The sequence below is a fragment of the Cetorhinus maximus genome, chromosome 11, assembly GCF_964194155.1.
Source record: "Cetorhinus maximus chromosome 11, sCetMax3.hap1.1, whole genome shotgun sequence".
Lineage (NCBI taxonomy): Eukaryota > Metazoa > Chordata > Chondrichthyes > Lamniformes > Cetorhinidae > Cetorhinus > Cetorhinus maximus.
Window position 1 is genome coordinate 63660836 of NC_135889.1, and position 19153 is coordinate 63679988.

A 19153-nucleotide genomic window follows, 5' to 3' on the forward strand; every position below is an offset into this window, starting at 1 on the left:
TTTGGAGTCTGTCTTTCATTTGCCTTTGCCTATCCTCATGCTCCTGCTCAGTGCTACCCCAGTGCCTGCAGCATGGCTGCTGGCTTACACGGGAGGAGAATGGCTCTGGAGGACACATCAAACAGCTCTGGGCCAAGAGGCCAAACTGCAGGCTGCACCATTTAGGCATGGATGGCAGCAGCCTGTGCTGGCTGGGTGACAGGCAACAGAACGGGCAATGGAGGAGTGGTAGTGGTCAGAGGTCAATGCTGTCATCTTGAGAGGACAGCAAGTTCATGTTGCTTGGAGTCATTACCACTCCTTCAGGGTGCTGCCTCAGCAATGCTGGTAATATGTTGGAGGAAAGATGGCTGAACTGCTGCGACACCCTACTTTCCTTATTTTAATGGCCCAGATCTTCCATGAAACAACAATCATCATTGGATTGACATTACGACCGTAGTTTTTTTGCCCCAATGCAGCTCCACGTTTCTGGCTGGGTCTTCTGAGCCCACTTCTCCAGAAATGCGGTGTGTCTAGTCCATTGGAGAACTCCATTGTAGCTGAGTCTCTGACTGTAATTCTGGAAGAAGACAGGACACGCCCTCTTTTTACAGCAGTAGCTGCTGTGAGGTAAGTTAAATGTCCAGTGTGAATGCTAGTGAATGGGTGAGTGGATGAATCAATGGGTAGGGTAGGCAGACGAGGTAAGTGGGTGAGGAGGTAGGTGGGTAAAATGATAGGAGGGTAGGATCGCAGGTGATTAGGTGGGTGAGTGGGTAGGAGGGTCAGTGGCATAGTCGGGTGGTGAGGGGGTAGTCAGGTCTCGTCAGGGGTTAGTCGGGTCAGGCAAGGAGGGGTAGTAAGATAGCTGGGGATTAGCGAGGTTGAGAGGGGCAGTCAGGTTGGGTCATGGGGGGGTGTCGTCAGGGTGGCAAGGAGGGATAGTTGGGGAAGTTGGTGGGGCCAATGTGAGTGATTGGGGGTTAGTTCTGTAGCTGCCCAGGAGTTAGACTAGGATTTTTCAGTCTAACATTCAGTCTAATATTCAGGTAAGTCCCACGGAACTGTCAGTCTTCAACTCTAACTCAGAGTCGGACACGTGCGCTGAGGATCCTGGGGAGCAGAGGAATTGTCCATCAGAAGTTCAAACTTCCCTGGCAATTCCCACGGAGGTCAGTGCATCGGGACTTCATCAGGGTCCTGACACTCGTCTTAGGTCGCTCGATCGATCCGAGACTGGAAGACATGGCCAGTGTGTTGTAATGAGCTTCCAGCAAAATTGGCAAACAGACAAATGGAAAGCTCAAGATCTCAATGAAAAATAGGGTGCTGAGATTACAGGGCAGTGACCGAGTGGAAATGTGCGCCACCCTGGAACCTAGAATCCACCCACAAGATTACCAGTATGCCACTCTTAGGTTCCAAGCCTTGCCAAAAAGGTGAGTTAGTTTGGAGCCGTATATTTATTTTATCTTAGGAATAATTAAAATAGCCTAATCGAGGGCTTCAGATTATGGAAAGCAACATAAGTTCAAGCAATTTAGAACTGTTATCTTGTATCACATTATTGTCTCGAAATCACAGGAAGTTTCTGCATGTCCATGTGTGTTTGTATTAATGTCTAATGCTAATTCACTGGTGTTGTTATAGTCAATTTTGGAGTAACAGTTGAACTAACAGCGAATTCCACTGTCACCATGCTCCACGTGGTTAATAAGTAATGATATTCGCAACAACTTGCATTCCCATAATACTCACGGGGTGGTTTTGACTTTGTGTGATAATGGGTGGTAGTGATTGAGATGGCAGCTTGTTTTACATCTCTCTCGATTTTTCATTCTATTGACTTAAACTCAGTAAGACCCATTTTACACTATCGCACAAAGTCGAGGGCCAGGATCGTTCGCTTCTCAGGCGGGCTCGGCGGTGGCGGGCGGGAAGCTGACCGCCGCCCGCGATCGGGACTGGACCGCAATTTCACGCTGACGGGCCAATTAAGGCCCGCCCAGCGTGAAACGTGTGCTTCAGCACTCAGTGCTGCCTGTGAGGGGGGGAGTAGGGCAAGAGCAAACTTCGCGCATGCACGCAGGTGCGCACTGGAAAAGCTCCCTGAGGCAAAGAGCTGCCTCAGGGAGATGAACAGTTTTGAAAATAAAAAATAAAGAATTTTAAAGTGTTAAAAAACATGTCCTCTCATGTGACTCTGTCATGAGCAGGGACGTGTTAGAAATTAGGATGAAATTTTTTTTTTTAATGACGGATCAAAACCTCATCCCGCCGGTGGATGAGGTTTCACTAAAAATGCAAAGGCTGCTTGGCCTTTTTGCCTGCCTGCCAACCATAAGGTTGGACGGGCAGCGAAAAATTTAATTCAATTACATTCTTAATGGCCTTAATAGGTCTTTTAATTGTCGGTGGGCGTGCTGCTGACTCCCACGCCTGCCTGCTGACAGAAAAATCACGTGAGTGCATGATGATATCAAGACACTCGCCTGACGTCATCGCGCATCATTTTACACTTGAGCACGTTGGGCGTGCACCCGTCCGCTCAGCGAAAAATCCTGCTAAACGTCTACCTCACTGAGTACTGAGGAACATCCGGGGCTGATTTTTATTGGCCCTAGGTGGCAGGAGCAGAGACGGGGCTGGAGGGACCGTTAGTAAAATGGAACCAGGTCAAGATGGCTGCCCAGTGCAGTCTTGCTGCAAGGGAAGTTTCTCATTGGAGGGATTCGTGCCAGATCAGCTGCCTGCCACACTGAGGTCTCAGAGGCTGCAAGGTAAATATAATGTAAATGTCAGAAGTGCTTATTGGACTGCGGTAACAAAATGAAAAGACACAAGTGCAAAATGAGCAAGTCTCAGGATAAACTACAGGTTGGAAAAAGATGCTGCACAATATGTATATGGATTTGACTCCCAGCAGAAAATGCTAATGTTGTGTCCTTTGAGAAAAAGGCCAGGATAAATATTTGGTTTAAGTGATAAAGATTTGAAGGTTACACCCCAAAACCTATGAAACTTACTGGCCCAGAAATTGGCCGGAATGGGTAGGCGTGAAGCCCAGCTGACTCTGGCCTTATTTACATGAGAGCCTTGAGCTGCAGACACTTTCTGGACATCTCCAGGTAGCTCACTGGTGAAGCAAATTTCAATTTTGGCTGCTGCTTCACTAGCAACAGCACTCAGGTGGGTACTGGGAGGGAGGAAGTGATTTGGAGGGAAGTAGTGATTGCGAGATGGGCAACTTTGATAAAGGGGGCTGAGGGGAGAGAGGCAATGGTCTTTGTCACTGCAGAGGGCGCAGGAGGAGCCCTGCTACTTGACCGAGCTCCACATTCAGGTAAGTACGTTTTTTTAAACTTACATTTTTGGTGGCAATTTCCTGTTTCAGCTGCACATAGACCATGTTTTCCTTTAGTGCAGCCCAGTTTTACAAAGGCAGCCGCAAACAGGTATGAGGCTCCCTATTTAATTAAAAAGATCTGTTACCTGTTCAGACACAGGTTTTAGATGTCTTATTTACTTCAGGGTGGGGAGGCCTGGCCTCAAAACCTGATGGAGGCATTCTGAGCTGGATAACCTGCCAGGCATCCCACAATCCTCCCCCCAACCCCATCCCGTCGGCCTCAAAATTAAGGCCGGACCAGGAAGCAGTCCCTAAGTTACCATTATTTGGCTGCCCTAGGCCTCACTGCACCCCATATAATTGCAGATAGGTGGGCGGGAGGGCATCAGGAAGGCCACCCAGGTAGGACCCCCATCTGAAAACCCGCCAGCAGAGGCCCATAAAACTCTGCCCTATAGGTTGCGAAGGTAAATCAAATTCATATTCTTGTGTTTTGAACAAATTTCACAGAGCTTTACCTTTGTAGGATTTTTACTTATGGTTAGTTGCCATCCTCAGGGGACTGAATAAGGTGAATAGAAGCCATGTTGGGGCAAATGGAACCTGGCCTACAGAAAGACAGGTATATGGAATTTTCTTATCCTACTTTCAATTTTCTTCTTACACTTGGATCATGAAGGACCATTAGCTTGGAATAACAAAACTTAGTCTATTTTACAACAAAAACCTGTGTAACCTATTGCCATCTAGCATGTGAAGTCATTTTTCTATATTTATGACGTTCAATGTTAGGGTGATCGTGGCTTCCCAGGACCACCGGGGCCATTCGGACAAAAAGGAGATGGCTATCCAGGAGCACCTGTAAGTATTTGTGCATTGAAACATAACATGGCAAAATTAAGTTTTGGTTCATGCGAGTCCTTGCCATTCTCAGAACAATTTTTTTTAATATTATGGCAGCTTTATGTCAGAATGGATGAATAATGTACTACAGACTAACTTGAAAGATTTTTATAGTAACTATGAAAAATAAATAATTATTGAATTGTGATTTACTGAATAAATGTGATGGAATTCCTTAAAGTTGCAGTATAAATGGTGTTTAAACGTTTAGATAATAAGCACTTTGATAACAGAAAATCTAATTTCATTCAACATTACAATACTGCTAGACCAGTTGAAATTTTTCTTATTTACTTTCTCCTCTTAGTAGATTTTACTACAAGTATATAGGACTTTGGTGGGAACACACCTGGAGTACAGTTTTGGTCTCCTTATCTAAGGAAGGATTACTTGCCTAGGAGGCAGCATAGCAAAGCTTGAGTAGATCTTTTGCTGGGATGAGAGGGTTGAGCTATAGATGCTGAGTGAATTGGGCTATACTCTCTGGATTTTAGAAGAATGAGAGTTGAACTCATTGAAATTATGCAAGTTTCTGAAGGGGCTTGACATGGTAGATACTGAGAGTTTGTTTCCCTGGGTGAGGGAATCCAGAATATGGTGGCATGGTCTCAGGTTAAAGGTTTGATCATTTAGAACTGAGATAAGGAGAAAATTCTTCACTCAGAAGGTTGTGAATCTTTGGAATTGTCTAATCCAGATGTTGTGGATGATGCACCATCGATTGTATTCAAGGCTGAGATTGATAGATTTTTGGTTTCTTAGGGAATCAAAGGATGTGGAGAGTGGACAGAAAAGTGGATTTGAGGCAGAAGATTAGCCATGATTGTACTGAATGGCAGAGAAGGCTTGAGGGTTTTTTCTGCTCTTAGTTCTTATGTTCCTATGTTCTTATCAAAAAATCACTTTTGCAGGTATCTGGCAGTGTTATAAGTCTTTAATGAAAATGTAATGGCTATTGGTGGAGAAAACCTAAATATATTTTATGTTCTAATTGAAAGGGCTTGCCGGGCCTTCCAGGCCCTACAGGTGAACAGGGGCCTGTAGGAATTGGATTCCCAGGACCTAAGGTATGTAAACACACTTGTTTATTTATTAATATTGGAAAGAATTTTTATTTTAGTGTTTTCCTGACAAATTATACAAGTCTAACTAACTACATCTAATTACAGAATTAAACTTTACATGTAATTGAAATTTTTAACTATTTATTTTGCCATTAAAGCCATGTGACAGTTCAAAAGATCAAAGTAAGTAGCTTGAACAAAAAAAATGCACAGTTAAATAAATATTAAAATGAAAACATTAGGATTTACATTAAAATCATTTTTGTTTTATATGGTGTGCACCCTGTCCTCCTGTGCTCAATTGTGCCATTATGTCTAGGAGAGTGGAAATAAAATCTATCTGCATTTATTTTATGAGTCTGATCATATGTTGTAAATTTTGTCTTGTATCAAAATGACAATGAGAAAACATTTTTGGTTAATTTTAATCCATCTGGTCTGGCAGCAACAGGCCCAAGGTAGTGGTTCTAAAATATCTTAGTCCAGTTTCTGCTGGAATTCCCTGGCCGCCTTTTTTAACTGGTCACTAGTTAGCTGAAACAGCCACTAGAAGCAGATGGGAGCCTCGGGATCAGGTTCCAATTACAAGAGTGAGACCCCAACTGAATGATAACCCAGACTCAAGTGGGGATGCCACAGATGAAGGCAGATCAGCAGTCTTTGGAAGGATGAGAAGGCCCCACACCACCACTCCTAAGGTAAATGGTAAACTTTCCTTTACAGAACTAGGCAGAGGTTTTCTGAGCCCCACGAGGAAAATCAAAGTCTCCACTGCCCCAGACCAGTTTGTTGCTGGTTTTCTCCAGCTGTGAAGACCAACACCAGAAGCCAGTACTTTGATAAACAGAATCGTAAGGTCATAAGAGATGTCCCCATTGGAAGGAAAACCTATTTCCGCCTTGTGAATGAATTTCATAAACTACCAATGCAGAAATGAATCACATTTATATCATAATTTACACTTATTTGTAATAATCACTATGAATATGCCACATTCCTTCTGCTGTATTTTTTGGTGAAGAACAGAATCAGAATTCTCACTGATCTTATGTTTTAGGGAGATCCAGGAGCAAGAGGGCCAAGTGGTATAGCTGGACCTCCAGGAGAAGGACTTCAAGGTCAGAAGGTACCGTCAGTTCTGTTTACATGTTATGCTTTATTTTCTCATTAAAATCTCTAGCTGGGAGTTTACAGTAGACATGTCCATGATCTTCTCAGTGGTCAGAAAACTACTACTTGATTATTAATTAAGGGGTTACACTTAATGCAGGACAAGAAGACAACCTAAGGTTTATGCTTTAATTTTTGTTGTTTTCCTATTTGTTTTACTCTTCCGCTCATTTCACCCATCCCCCTACCAACTTGCAATATGGCTTCATATGGTCAATACTAAGGATAGCCCAGTCCAACTCATGAATGTGTGCTTCTTCAAAGCTCAGTGAGCTTATCCAATGAATAGTGGATCCATATAGATTTGGATGGTCCCAGCATCGACCTGAGATGTGTACTGAGTTGCCAGATCTCAACAAAGCCAAGATAGCTGCTCAATCAACAAAATAGATTCAAGAAGAAAAGCATTTACAGGAAGGGAACATCCAAGTAAATGCACAAATTACACAAATACATTGCAATTGAACATCTGTGAATCAATTGTACAGCAAGTGTTAGTTATTCTTATGCTCAAATTTATATTCAAATTTATTATAATCTTCCCTTACAATTTAGGGAATAGCAGGGAGACAAGGACCACCTGGTCCCCAGGGCCCTCCAGGTGAAGGCATTCAGGGACCTAAGGTATGTAGAATGACATAAACAAAATTAAATGCCTTGTATGGAATTTGTGATTACGATGGACATTGTAATTTATTATTAAAAGTAAATTGATGGTGTTACAAATGTTATGTCATTGTTGAGTACAGAATTGAAACTAACATTATTACCTAACAGGGTGACCAAGGTGTTCAAGGATTGCCAGGACCTCGTGGACCACCAGGAGAAGGATTTATGGGACCTAAGGTATGTGGACAATTTAGGATTTTGTGATAAATTCCTCTTGATCAGTGCCCAGAATTGCCACCTGCCTACTGGCAAGCAAAGCCATCCCCTTCCATCACCCAATGAAGTTGGAGGAACTGTCACTGCCTCCTGCAAGATGATGCAAAGCCCTCACGATGGTGAAGTGCAACCTCTCACAAGGCATATTTGTGAGTGAACCATCTGTGAGATATATTCCAGGAAGAATGAACGATGTGTAAACCTTAAAATGACTTAAAGCTCAGATACGACCAGGCAGATGGAGAATTTTGTAGGAAAGCCACAGGACCCTGCCTCCCATTCTACCATTGCCTCAAAAAGGGAAAACTCTGCCAGTCATTTCGGAAGCAATCAAATGAAAGCCAAACATGCTCATCCTTTGGGAGTAGGGTGTTGTAGTGCCAGATCAGGGTCAGTGCAGAGCAGGTCAATATTAATCAACATCAGGTGGGAGTCCAAGAACATCAAGAACACAATACAAAACAGAGGAAAGGCATTGAAATGTTAATGTCAATCCCAATGTGACCTCACCACCTTACTGCTGTGGTGTTTTATGTGTAGATTGTCCAGGTGTTGTTATAGTATCTTGAGATGTTCGCTTGAAATGTTGATCCAGGCGCATCACCCTCAGCCTGGACATGACCAATTCCTCAGAACTGAGGATCAATAACACAAAGATCTTTAAAATAATGAGAAATAGAAATAAAGTTATGGGGCCAGATTTCATGAAGGAGACAGAAAGGTCAAGATGGGAAACTTCCAACTCGGCAGACCTGTCTCCTTTAAAATGGCCCTCACCCGCCATAACTTCATTCCAGGGTGGCGGAAGTGGGATGGAGTAAGACCCATTGCCTCTGGAGGCAGGCGAGTGCTGAGGAGGGCTGGTTAGAAGGTTCGCCACGGTTCTCTGGGACTTTGTTCCGGTTGTATTAAAGGTTGTTAGGTCGTGTAGCCCTCACCCCTCACACCCCATTATGCCCCCACCCATACTCAGGCTCCTATGCGCCTTCATATCCCCCAAGCGCTCTCCATACCCTCTCATATCCCCCATGCCATCTCCATGCCATCCATACCCCCATGTCACCTGCACATGACCCTCTCATACCTCATGCCCTCTCCATGTGATTGGTCGCAGGGTGAGTATTTTTTTCTCGTTTCTCTTCCAAAACTCGAGTAATGTATTGTCATTTTAAGGTTTACTAGCACTAGTAAAGCTTATTAGTAATAGTAGGGTTTATCAAACATAAACTAATTAAGAAAAATAATTAACATCTGATAAGGATGGCAGGGCAGGTGAAGTGTTGCAGCTATACCATGTGGGAACTGATGGACACCAGTGTGATCCAAGGCAGCCACATCTACAGTGTGTGTCTGCAGCTCAAGGAGCTTGGGCTCAGGGTCAATGAGCTGGAAGCCGAGTTATGGACACTGCAGTTCTTTAGGGAGAGGGAAAGTTACCTGGAAAATTTGTCCCAGAAGAAGATCACACCCTTTAGGATAGAGTCTCTTGATTTGGTCAGTGGTCAGGGACAGGAGGGTGTGCCTACAAATGAGGCAGGTAAGGGGGATGAGAAGGTAGAAGTGGAGGAGCCTCAGTACTTGCAATTGTTCAAAAGGTTTGATGTTCTTTCATCTTGTGTGGATGCGAGCGAGATCTGCAGGTTGGTTGAGTGAACTGACCATGGCACCCGTGGTGCAGGAAGCCATTCAAGTGGAGGGAGTAATAGGAAATTTATAGTATTAGGGAATGGTATAGCCAGGGGCATAACACAGTTCTCTGCAGCCGAGAGCGAGAGTCCAGACGGCTATGTTCCGTGCCCGGTACCAAGGTTCGCGACAACTGCTTGGGGCTGGAGATGAACTTGCAGTGGGAGGGAGGACCCAGTTGTCATGGTCCATGTGGATAGCAATGACATGGATAGTACTAGGAAAGGGGTTCTGCTTAGGGATTGAGTAGATAGGAGCTAAGTTAAAATGCAGAACATCAGACAATAATCTCTGTGTTATTACCTGAACCATGGACAAATTGGCATAGGGCAAATATGATTAGAGAGATGAATGCATGACTCAAAGACTGGTGTGGGAGAAATGGGTTTCAATTCATGGGCACTGGCACCAGTACTGGGGAAAGTGAGAGCTGTACCATTGTGACGGCCTTCACTTAAACTATGCTGGGACCAATGTTCTGGTGGAGTGGTAGAGAGGGCTTTAAACTAAGTAATGGAGGGAAGGGAACATGTGAGGGGAGATGTGGTAAATTAAAGAGAAACGACAAGGGAGAGAGCAGGGTAGCAATTTGAGTGATGATAACCGGAGTGTGGAAGGAAAGGACAGAGCATGCAAACTTAAGAGCGCAACAGCAGATAAAGCCAGAGATTGCAAAAATGATAAAAAGACAGAGTTAAAGACTCTGTATCTATCATTCATAACAAAACGGATGAATTGTTAGCACAGATAGAAATAAAATGCAGCAAGACCCAGACAATATCCAGGCTTGGGCTGACAAGTGGCAAGTAATATTCAAGCCACGTAAGTGCCAGGCAATGACCAATTCCAACAAGAGAGAATCCAACCATCGTCCCTTGATGTTCAATGGCATTACCATCACTATCAGCATCCTTGGGGTTACCATTGACCAGAAACTGAACTGGACCAGCCACATAAATACTGTAGCTACAAGAGCAGGTCAGAGGCTTGGAATTCTGTAGCGAGTAACTCCTCAAACCTGTCCACCAGTCAGGAGTGTGATGGAATACTCCCCACTTGTCTGGCTGGGCAATAAATGCTGGCCCAGCCAGCGAAGCCCACATCCCATGAATGAATATATTAAAAAAAAGAAATCAAAGAAATGGCAGAAGCATTGAACAGGTATTTTGTGTCCGCCTTCACTGTAGAAGAATTGGAAAACCTCCCAAAGATACTTGAAAATCAAGCGGCGAAGGGAACGAGGAACTTAAAACAATCATCATCACAAGGGAAAACGCACTGGGGAAACTATTAGACCTGAAGGCTGACAAGTCCCCAGGACCAGATGGCCTGCATCCTTGGGTCTTAAAAGAAGTGGCAGCAGAGATGATAGAGGCATAGGTTATAACGTTCCAAAATTCCTTAGATTCTAGAAGGGTCCCAGCAGATTGGAAAATCGCAAATATAACACCTTTATTCAAGAAAGGAGGAAGACAGAAAGCAGGAAACTATAGGCAGTTAGCTTAAAATCGGTCATAGGGTAATTGCTAGAATCCATTATTAAGGAAGTTATAGCAGGATACTTAGAAAATCATAATGGGATCAGGCAGAGTCAGCATGGCTTTGTGAAGCAAGATCATGTTTAATTAATTTATTAGAGTTCTTTGAGGAAGTAACAAGCAAGGTGGATAAAGGGAACTTGTAGATGTGGTGTACTTGGATTTCCAAAAGGCATTTGATAATGTGCCACATCAAAGGTTGCTAGACAAAATAAAAGCTCATGGTGTACAGGGTAACATATTAGCATGGATAAAGGATTGGTTTGCTAACAGAAAGCAGAGAGTTGGAATAAATGGGTCCTTTTAAGGTTGGAAAGATGTAACTAGTAAAGTGCCACAGGGATCAGTGCTAGGGCCTCAACTATTTACAATCTATATCAATGACTTGGATGAAGGGACCAAATGTATGGTAGCTAAATTTACCAAGGTAGGTAGGAAAGTAGGTTGTCAAGAGGAGGTAGAGAGTGTGCAAAGTGATATAGATAGGCTAATGAGTGGGTAAAAATTTGGCAGATGTAGTATAATGTGGATAAATATGAACTTGTCCACTTTGGCAGGAAGAATAGAAGAGCAGTATACTATTTAAATGGAGAGAGATCATGTGCCCTGCTACAGAAGTCACAATAAGTTAGTATGCAGGAAGAACAAGTGATTAGGAAGGCAAAAGGAATGTTGGTCTTTATTGCAAGGAAAATGGAATTTAAAAGTAGGGAAGTTTTACTGCAGCTATGCGGAGCCTTGCTGAGACCGTATCTGGAGTACTGTGTACAGTTTTGGTCTCCTTATTTGAAAAAGCATATAATTGTGTTCAAAGCAGTTCAGAGAAGACTCACTCAATTTATTCCTGAGATAAAGGGCTTATCTTAGGTAGAAAGGTTGAACAGGTTGGGCCTTTACCCATTGGAGGTTAGAAGAATGAGAGGTGATCTTATTGAAACATATAGGATCCTGAGGGGACTTGATAGGGTGGATAGCAGGAAGATATTTTCCCTTGTGGGGGAGACTAGAACTAGCGGACACACTTTATAAATAAGAGGTCTCCCTTTGAAGACGGAGATTAGGAGAATTTTTTTCTCTCAGAGGGTCATTGGGCTGTGGAATACTCTTCCCCAGAAAGCAGCGGAGGCTGGATCATTGAATTATTCAAGGCTGAATTAGGTAGATTTTTGACACATAAGGAAGTCAAGGGTTATGGAGGACAGACAGGAAAGTGGAGTTGAGATGACAATCAGATCAGTCATGTTCTTATCAAAGAACAAAGAAAAGTACAGCACAGGAACAGGCCCTTTGGCCCTCCAAGCCTGTGCTGATCATATTGCCCGTCAACTAAAACATATTGCACTTCCGGGGTCCGTATCTCTCTATTCCCATCCTATTCATGTATTTGTCATGTTATCGAATGGCGGAGCTGGCTACAAGGGCTGAATGGCGTACCCCTGTTCCTAAGTTCTATGTTCCTAAGTCCCCTCATTCCCCCATGCCCCCTCATAATTCCCCATGCCCCTTCAAATCTCCATGCCCCCTCATATTCCCCATGCCCCCATATATCCTCTATAGCCACTCACCCATTATCCACTATGGACAGCCCTCAGGAGCCATGTGGAGATGAAAAAAAACTAACAAGCTGTCACTCAAACACACTTGATACTGGAAAAAAACGCATTCATGAAATCTATTCAAAAATATATATCCCCTCAAGTGGTCAATATGCTGTAAATACAAGCATCTATTTTGCTAACCACACAAAGATAGCTAATCCTTTATTAACATCTTAAAATTGTTACTCAAAGTGTCTATACAGCCCACTGCTGAGATAACTGGTTCTAGGCCTTTTGAAACTCAGCCAAGTATTCATAATGGGCTCATCTATAATAGCAAACCTTGGGAATCTAAACAATGGAGTCTATTGAAATTGGAAAAACAGGTGGTTAATGGCTTTTTCTAAACTACACCATATGACCTCTCAATGAATGAACTCCAGCAATGGGTATCTTTTTTTTTTACTCTAAGTGAAAGCTACAGATTGATTTTTCTTTAATTTTAAAGAGCAGGGAATTTAAATCACTTCAGACTATGACACTTAAACAGACTTAAATCCACCCTTCACGAGTGTTTACGCCTCCCCCATAAAATCGTGGGTTAAAGATGATTGAAGCAAAGAAAATTGGGTGTGTTTGTACGCAGTAGTCAAATCAAATGGCCTTGCTGAGTTTGGGCTTCCCACCTATGCAATTCACACCACGCCCCTACCCACCTCGGCAAAAATGGAGGAGGGACTTCCGCATCTGTGTCCCTCCCACCAATTTTAAAGGTCTCTCGAGTCGCCCCAACTTGACAAAAACCTAGGTCATAGTATCAAATTATCTAACTTGGACGACGAATATAAGATAAGAAGACATGAGCAAAAAAAATTACAAGATTAGAGTTTAGAAAGAAGTTTTTTTATAGTTAGCAGGTTTGTGGCGCAAACTGAAGCAATTGGTTTAGGGTCAGTTAACACTTTAAAATGGAGTTGAATCAAATCTTTGTTGAGAAGGGAAAATGAGAATTATAGAGATATTAACATTGGTTGAAATTCTTTCAGAGAAGCTAGAAGATTAAACATCTTCCGTAAATTAGAAGATCAACTGGTTATGATTGATTAAGAGGTGACTCTGTGGGCGGAATTTAATGACTCTACCTACTCCCCCAGCGAGGTGATTTTGGTGGCGGGGGAGGCTTTTAACTGGGCAGGAATGTGCGGGTTGGGGAGGCCACTGACCCCCCACTTCCACCTCAGTTAAGTCCAGGGCGGGAAGGCTCATGGATGGCCATTCTTCCTGATGTTATTTGAGGCCCTTAAGTGGGAAATTAATGCCCACTTTTTTTTAATTTGTTCATGGGATATAGACGTCGTTGGCTGGAGCAACATTTATTGCCCATCCCTAATTGCATTTGAGAAGGTGGTGGTGAGCCACCTTCATGAACCATTGCAATCCATATGTTGCAGGAACACCCGCAATGCTGTTAGGAAGGGAGTTCCAGGATTTTGACCCAGCAACAGTGAAAGAACATACATTTCCAAGAACATAGAATATTTCCAAGTCAGAATGGGATGTGACTTGGAGAGGAATTTGAAGGTGGTGTTCCCATGCATCTGCTGCCCTTGTCCTTCTAGCTGGTAGAGGTCGCAGGTTTGGAAGGTGCTGTTGATGGAGCTCTGGTGAGTTGCTGCAGTGCATCTTGTAGATGGTACACACTGTTGCCACTGTGTGTCGGTGATGAAGGGAGTGAATGCTGAAGGTGGTGGAAGGGATGCCATATAAGCGGGTTGCTTTGTACTAGATGGTGCTGAGCTTCTTGAGTGTTGTTGGAGCTGCAGTCATCCAGGCAAGTGGAGAGTATTCCATCACACTCCTGACTTGTGCCTTGTAGATGACATACAATCTTTGGGGAGTCAGGAGATGAGTTACTAGCCACAGAATTCACAGCCCCTGACCTCCTCTCATAGCCACAGTATTTATGTGGCTGGTCCAGTTCAGTTTCTGGTCAATGGTAACCCCACAGGATGTTGATAGTGGGGAATTCAGTGATGGTAATACCATTGAACGTCAAGCGGCAGTGGTTAGATTGTCTCTTGTTGGAGATGGTCATTGCCTGGCACTTGCGTGGCACGAATGTTACTTGCCGCTTATCATCCAAAGCCTGAATGTTGTCCAGGTCTTGCAGCATATGGACATGGACTGTTTCAGTATGTAAGGAGTCACAAATGATGCTGAACAGTGTGCAATCATCAGTGAACATCCCCACTTCTGACCTTATGATGGAGGGAAGGTCATTGATGAAGCAGCTGAAGATGGTTGGGCCGAGGACATTACCCTGAGAAACTCCTGCTGCAATGGTCCTGGACTGAGATGATTGACCTCCAACAACCACAACCATCTTCCTTTGTGCCAGGTATGACTCCAACAAGCGGAGAGTTTTCCCCCGCCTCCTATTGACTTCAATTTTGCTAGGGCTCCTTGATGACACACTCCATCAAACGTAGCCTTGATGTTAAGGGCAGTCACTCTTACCTCACTTCTTGAGTTCAGCTCTTTTGTCCATGTTTGAACCAAGGCTGTAATGAGGTCAGGGGCTGAGTGGCCCTGGCAGAACCCAACTGAGCATCAGTGAGCAGGTTATTGATAAATGAATGCTGCTTGCTGGCACTGTTGACAACACCTTCCATCACTGCTGATGATTGAGAGTAGACTGATGGGGCGGTAATTGGCCGGGTTGGATTTGCTCTGTTTTTTGTGGACGGGACATACCTGGGCAATTTTCTACATAGCTGGGGAGATGCCAGTGTTGTAGCTATACTTAAGGGCTTCAGCCCGCCGTCATTCGCATTCAACCAGCAGTGGGCAGGGGAGTCACCTCACACGGAGCCTGTAAATACAAACCCTATCAGGTTTGCTTGCAAGCTTCCGGGTGGGCCCCTTATTGAAAGGCACTCAATGCCTGATTAAGGGAGCTGGCATCGGAAAGGAGGGGCCCCTGAGAACTCCCCTCCTGCCCTTTTTTCCAACTCTCCCTCCCCAGCCAGAAACTCCTCCCTACAACCCCATCCTGCCCTCACTCATCTGTGGCCTGGGTCGCTCGCCGATTCTAGGCCTCTGGTCGGTACATTACTTGCAGCAGGTGCCTCTCCCTTTGACGCTGACTGGCAATTTGGAGCTGCTGGCCTCTGATCAGCAGGCAGCTCTTGGGGGTTGGAGGGAAGGGAGCAGGATTTCCACCCCCAGGGTCCTAAATCCTGGGGAAAGTCTGCGCTGGTTAGTTAAGTGCCGGTTGGGTATTGTATTCCAGCAGGCCTTCCCTAACGGAGGTGATGCGGGGCTCCTACCAATTCTCTGGCTGGCGGGCGAGATCCCTGTCACCAACATTAAATTCCACCCCATGTTTCAGTATTATCTTACATGAACATTTGTTAGAGTTGACTTTGTGAGGCAAATAATCTGTGCTCACTCCAAACACTTTTGTTCTTAGGAAGAAGAGCTACCTTGGAAAATTTGGATCTTTCTAATAATATAGTATCTAATGTAAATGAAAACAACAGTTAAATTTAGCCAATACATGGCAATTCATTATGTAAAAAATGTACAATCAAAATCAGGTGATCATGAAATCAACATTTTACTTTATATTGCAGGGTGACCATGGTCTGACAGGTGAAAGAGGACAGAAGGGAAATAAAGGAGATGTGGGTGATTCTGGTTCTGCTGGTGCACCTGTAAGTGTATAATTGTTCCTATATTGAATTAATCATTTTTGTTATTTCATGCTAACATTTCCCTGAAAATGTTAAGTTGTAGCCATCAGATTCTCTGTAAATGAACTGCTTCATATTCATTAGACATTAACTGGTGATTATTTCCTTCCTATCTCTTACCGGTAACAGAATTAGAATCACAGAATTTTAATGGCACAGGAGGAGGCCATTCGGCCCATCGTGTCTGTACCAGCTCTCCAAATGAGCATTATGACCTAGTGTCATTGCCCTGCCTTTTCCCCGTACCTCTGTACATTGTTTTTATTCAAATAATCATCTAATGCCCTCTTGAATGCATCGATTGAACCTGCCTCCACCACACTGCCAAGCAGTGCATTCCAGACCCGAACCACTCGTTGTGTGAAAAAGTTTTTTCTCACATCACATTTGCTTCTTTTGCAAATCACTTTAAATCTGTGCCCTCTCGTTCCTTTTGCGAGCGGGAACAGCTTCTCCCTATTTACTCTGCCCAGCCAATAACATTGATTAACTTGTGCCACCTCCTCTCCCATGTGGACTTAAAAGTGGCACATGATTGTATCCTCATTCAGAAGGGGAAGAGTAGAATTCTGGTGGGCAATTTTGAACAGGTTTCCTGACTTTTGTGGTACAATTGGGCTATTTTTCCTGGATTTGAAGTGGGCTCAAAGGAAGCAGTATGTTCTTCAATGGGAACAGGTTTTGTAAGTTTTTTTGTTGCAATACTTATTGTACTTTTTAGTACCATGTTGCTTTATCAGAAACGCCAACATTTCTAAAAATTTTATTCATATATTTTTGGAATACATTTTTGGAAGATAGTTGTTATTTACTCATCTTGGTAAGTTTGTTTTTGATCTCCTGAAAAATGATTAATTAATCTCTACATTAATCATTGGAAATATCAGATCAAGAACCACTGAGGGAAGCATACACATGAAAATAGAGTTTCCCAATAGCAACTTTCATGAGATGTCAGGAAGCAGAAGGCATCTAGTTGCAAACTGCAAAATCCCATGGTAGGCACCTGAAAGTCAAGTAAATGATATGGGTTCATTTTGATGAATACAAGATACAATAAGGTAAATTTTCATTTTCACTACATGAACAGCAATCTGATGAAGTAGATCATCTGCTTTTTAAAGAACCCATCCAATTTTCATTCTTTTGTTGGGCAATAACAGCTGGGCTATCTGCTTCATCAGCCCATGCAGTGAAAATGAAAATATTTTAGATATGAAAGGCATACCAAGACACCACAGTAAGACCGACTCAAAGCAAATCCACAGACTCTGTTATATACATGGCAATGATCAAGAGGAACTATGGACCCCAACCACTATGAGCATGTAATCTAAATTGGCATACCAATGTGGTTCTGAGGGAATGTTTTCAAATGAGATGTTAAAACTGAGACTTCTGCTAGTTGAAGCAGACAATAAAGGTCTCCTGGCATTATTCAGAGAAGACATTTTCCATTCATCCAATTGAAGATTAATTGGATAGTTGTTTCATTACTTTTTGTGAGATGTTACTGTGTGTTAAATTCTTGCTGTGGTTTGCCATAACCCCTGTTATTCTTTGTAAAGTGCTTTGAAAGACCTACATTCAAGTCTTTCTTTTTAGATCTACAGAATGAGGGCAATTTTAACCTATCCCGCCAAGCAGAAACATAGGGCTGAATTTTGCCATCGGTGAGCAGGGGCGGGGCCAGCTTGCCGACACGCAAAATGACGCAGGGGAACCCCTGACATCATCCCGCCCCATTTAAATCTTCAGGAAGGCGGCCCCGCAGCTGATTTTGCTGTGGGCCCGCTGACCTGTCGATGGCCAATTGAGGCCATTGACAGGATCATTAAAACAATTAAAGGACCTGCCCATCCAACCTTAAGGTTGGCAGGCAGGCCAGAAGCCCCGGTGGGCAATAGAAAAAACATGAAACCTCATCTACCGGCGGGATGAGGTTTCATGTAGGGATTTAAAAAGTTTAATAAAGTTTTAGTGAAATTTATGAACATGTGCCATCTCATGTGACATTGTCACATGAAGAGGACATGTTAAGTATTTTTTTTCTATTTTTAATGTTTTCACAACTGTCAGCAATCTCCCTGAGGCAGCACTTAGCCTCAGGGAGATGTGCGCTCTTTCATGCGCATGTGTGAAAGAGTGCACTCTCGCATTGGGGAATCCCCCCCCACCCCTCCCGCACAGGGAGTGCACAGCGCTTCCTGCCGGACGTCACGCTGGGTGGGCCTTAATTGGCCCGCCCACATAAAATGGCAGCGGAGTCCGCTTCTCCGCCGGGAATCGGCTCCCCGCCCGCCAGAGATTGGGTCAGGCCCGCCCGCCCGCCCGGTAGGCAGAAAATTCTGCCCAAAATGTTTGGGGGTTAAAATCTTGTGAGTGTGCTTGCTGCCTGGCGCCACTTTAACTGTCAGGTTGATGGCAGCAGGAGGCCCCACATCACAGAAAGGTTTTATCAGTGTTTTAAGTGATGAGGTCAGGTGATGTAATTCAGACCCTAATGTAATTTTAACTGTTGTGACAGTGATGCCATGCCAAAGCCACTTTTGAAAATGGGCAACAAGCAGGAGAAGCCCACAAAATTAAGTCCTTTTCATTATTTTTAGCTTTCCTCATTGGTTGGGAAAAGTGGGAGTACTCTGTAATCTAAGGGTCTGGCACATATAGGGTTAACGTGGCACTGAGTACAATCCCGCCCACACAGTGATGTAAGAGGACACTTGACCTACACCTCGGAGTCAGTCAAGTGTTGGACAGAGCAATACGTACAAGCAAACATGGAGACAGCTCCTAGTTTGAACCCTTTACTGTATATATGTACATAGTTCTTGTTGTTAATAAATACATACAGTTAACCTACTTAAGACTACCAGGATTTCATTAAGACCTACCAAACGGTATCCAACACCCTACAACATACTCCCCCGGGCCCCAGAAGGGAACCGCGGATCTCTCCTTTCCTCCCTTGATTGCGATCAACTCTGGCCCTCCACTCCTCACTTCTTCCCTTGTACCAGGGACCATTCCCTCCACTCCCCAGTCGTTATCTCCTTCCATGTGAAACCCTGCTTCCATGCACCAGCCGCTTTGTCATTTCTGCAGGAGTCTGCACTGCTACATAGAAATGAAGCAAACCAGGCAGCTCGCAACAATTTCCTTTTCCAGATCCACCACATGTGGCAGCCAGCTTCAAGCATTGATCATGGCTCCGAGTTAAAATTACCCTCAATATCTTTGCAGTATTTTGTTACAATTATATCTATAGGCAATGTGCTAAAAT

General features: G+C 43.8%; 1 protein-coding gene across 1 annotated transcript in view; it reads left to right on the forward strand.

Annotated features, from left to right (window-relative positions):
* col28a2a (collagen, type XXVIII, alpha 2a) overlaps window positions 1–19153 on the forward strand; it is a 145582-nt gene that overhangs the window by 100808 nt on the left and 25621 nt on the right. The window contains exons 24-29 of the mRNA XM_078552112.1: window positions 4124–4192; window positions 5233–5301; window positions 6356–6424; window positions 7024–7092; window positions 7246–7314; window positions 15751–15831. Coding sequence (XP_078408238.1) covers window positions 4124–4192; window positions 5233–5301; window positions 6356–6424; window positions 7024–7092; window positions 7246–7314; window positions 15751–15831 — 426 coding nt within the window. The remainder of the gene's footprint in view (window positions 1–4123; window positions 4193–5232; window positions 5302–6355; window positions 6425–7023; window positions 7093–7245; window positions 7315–15750; window positions 15832–19153) is intronic.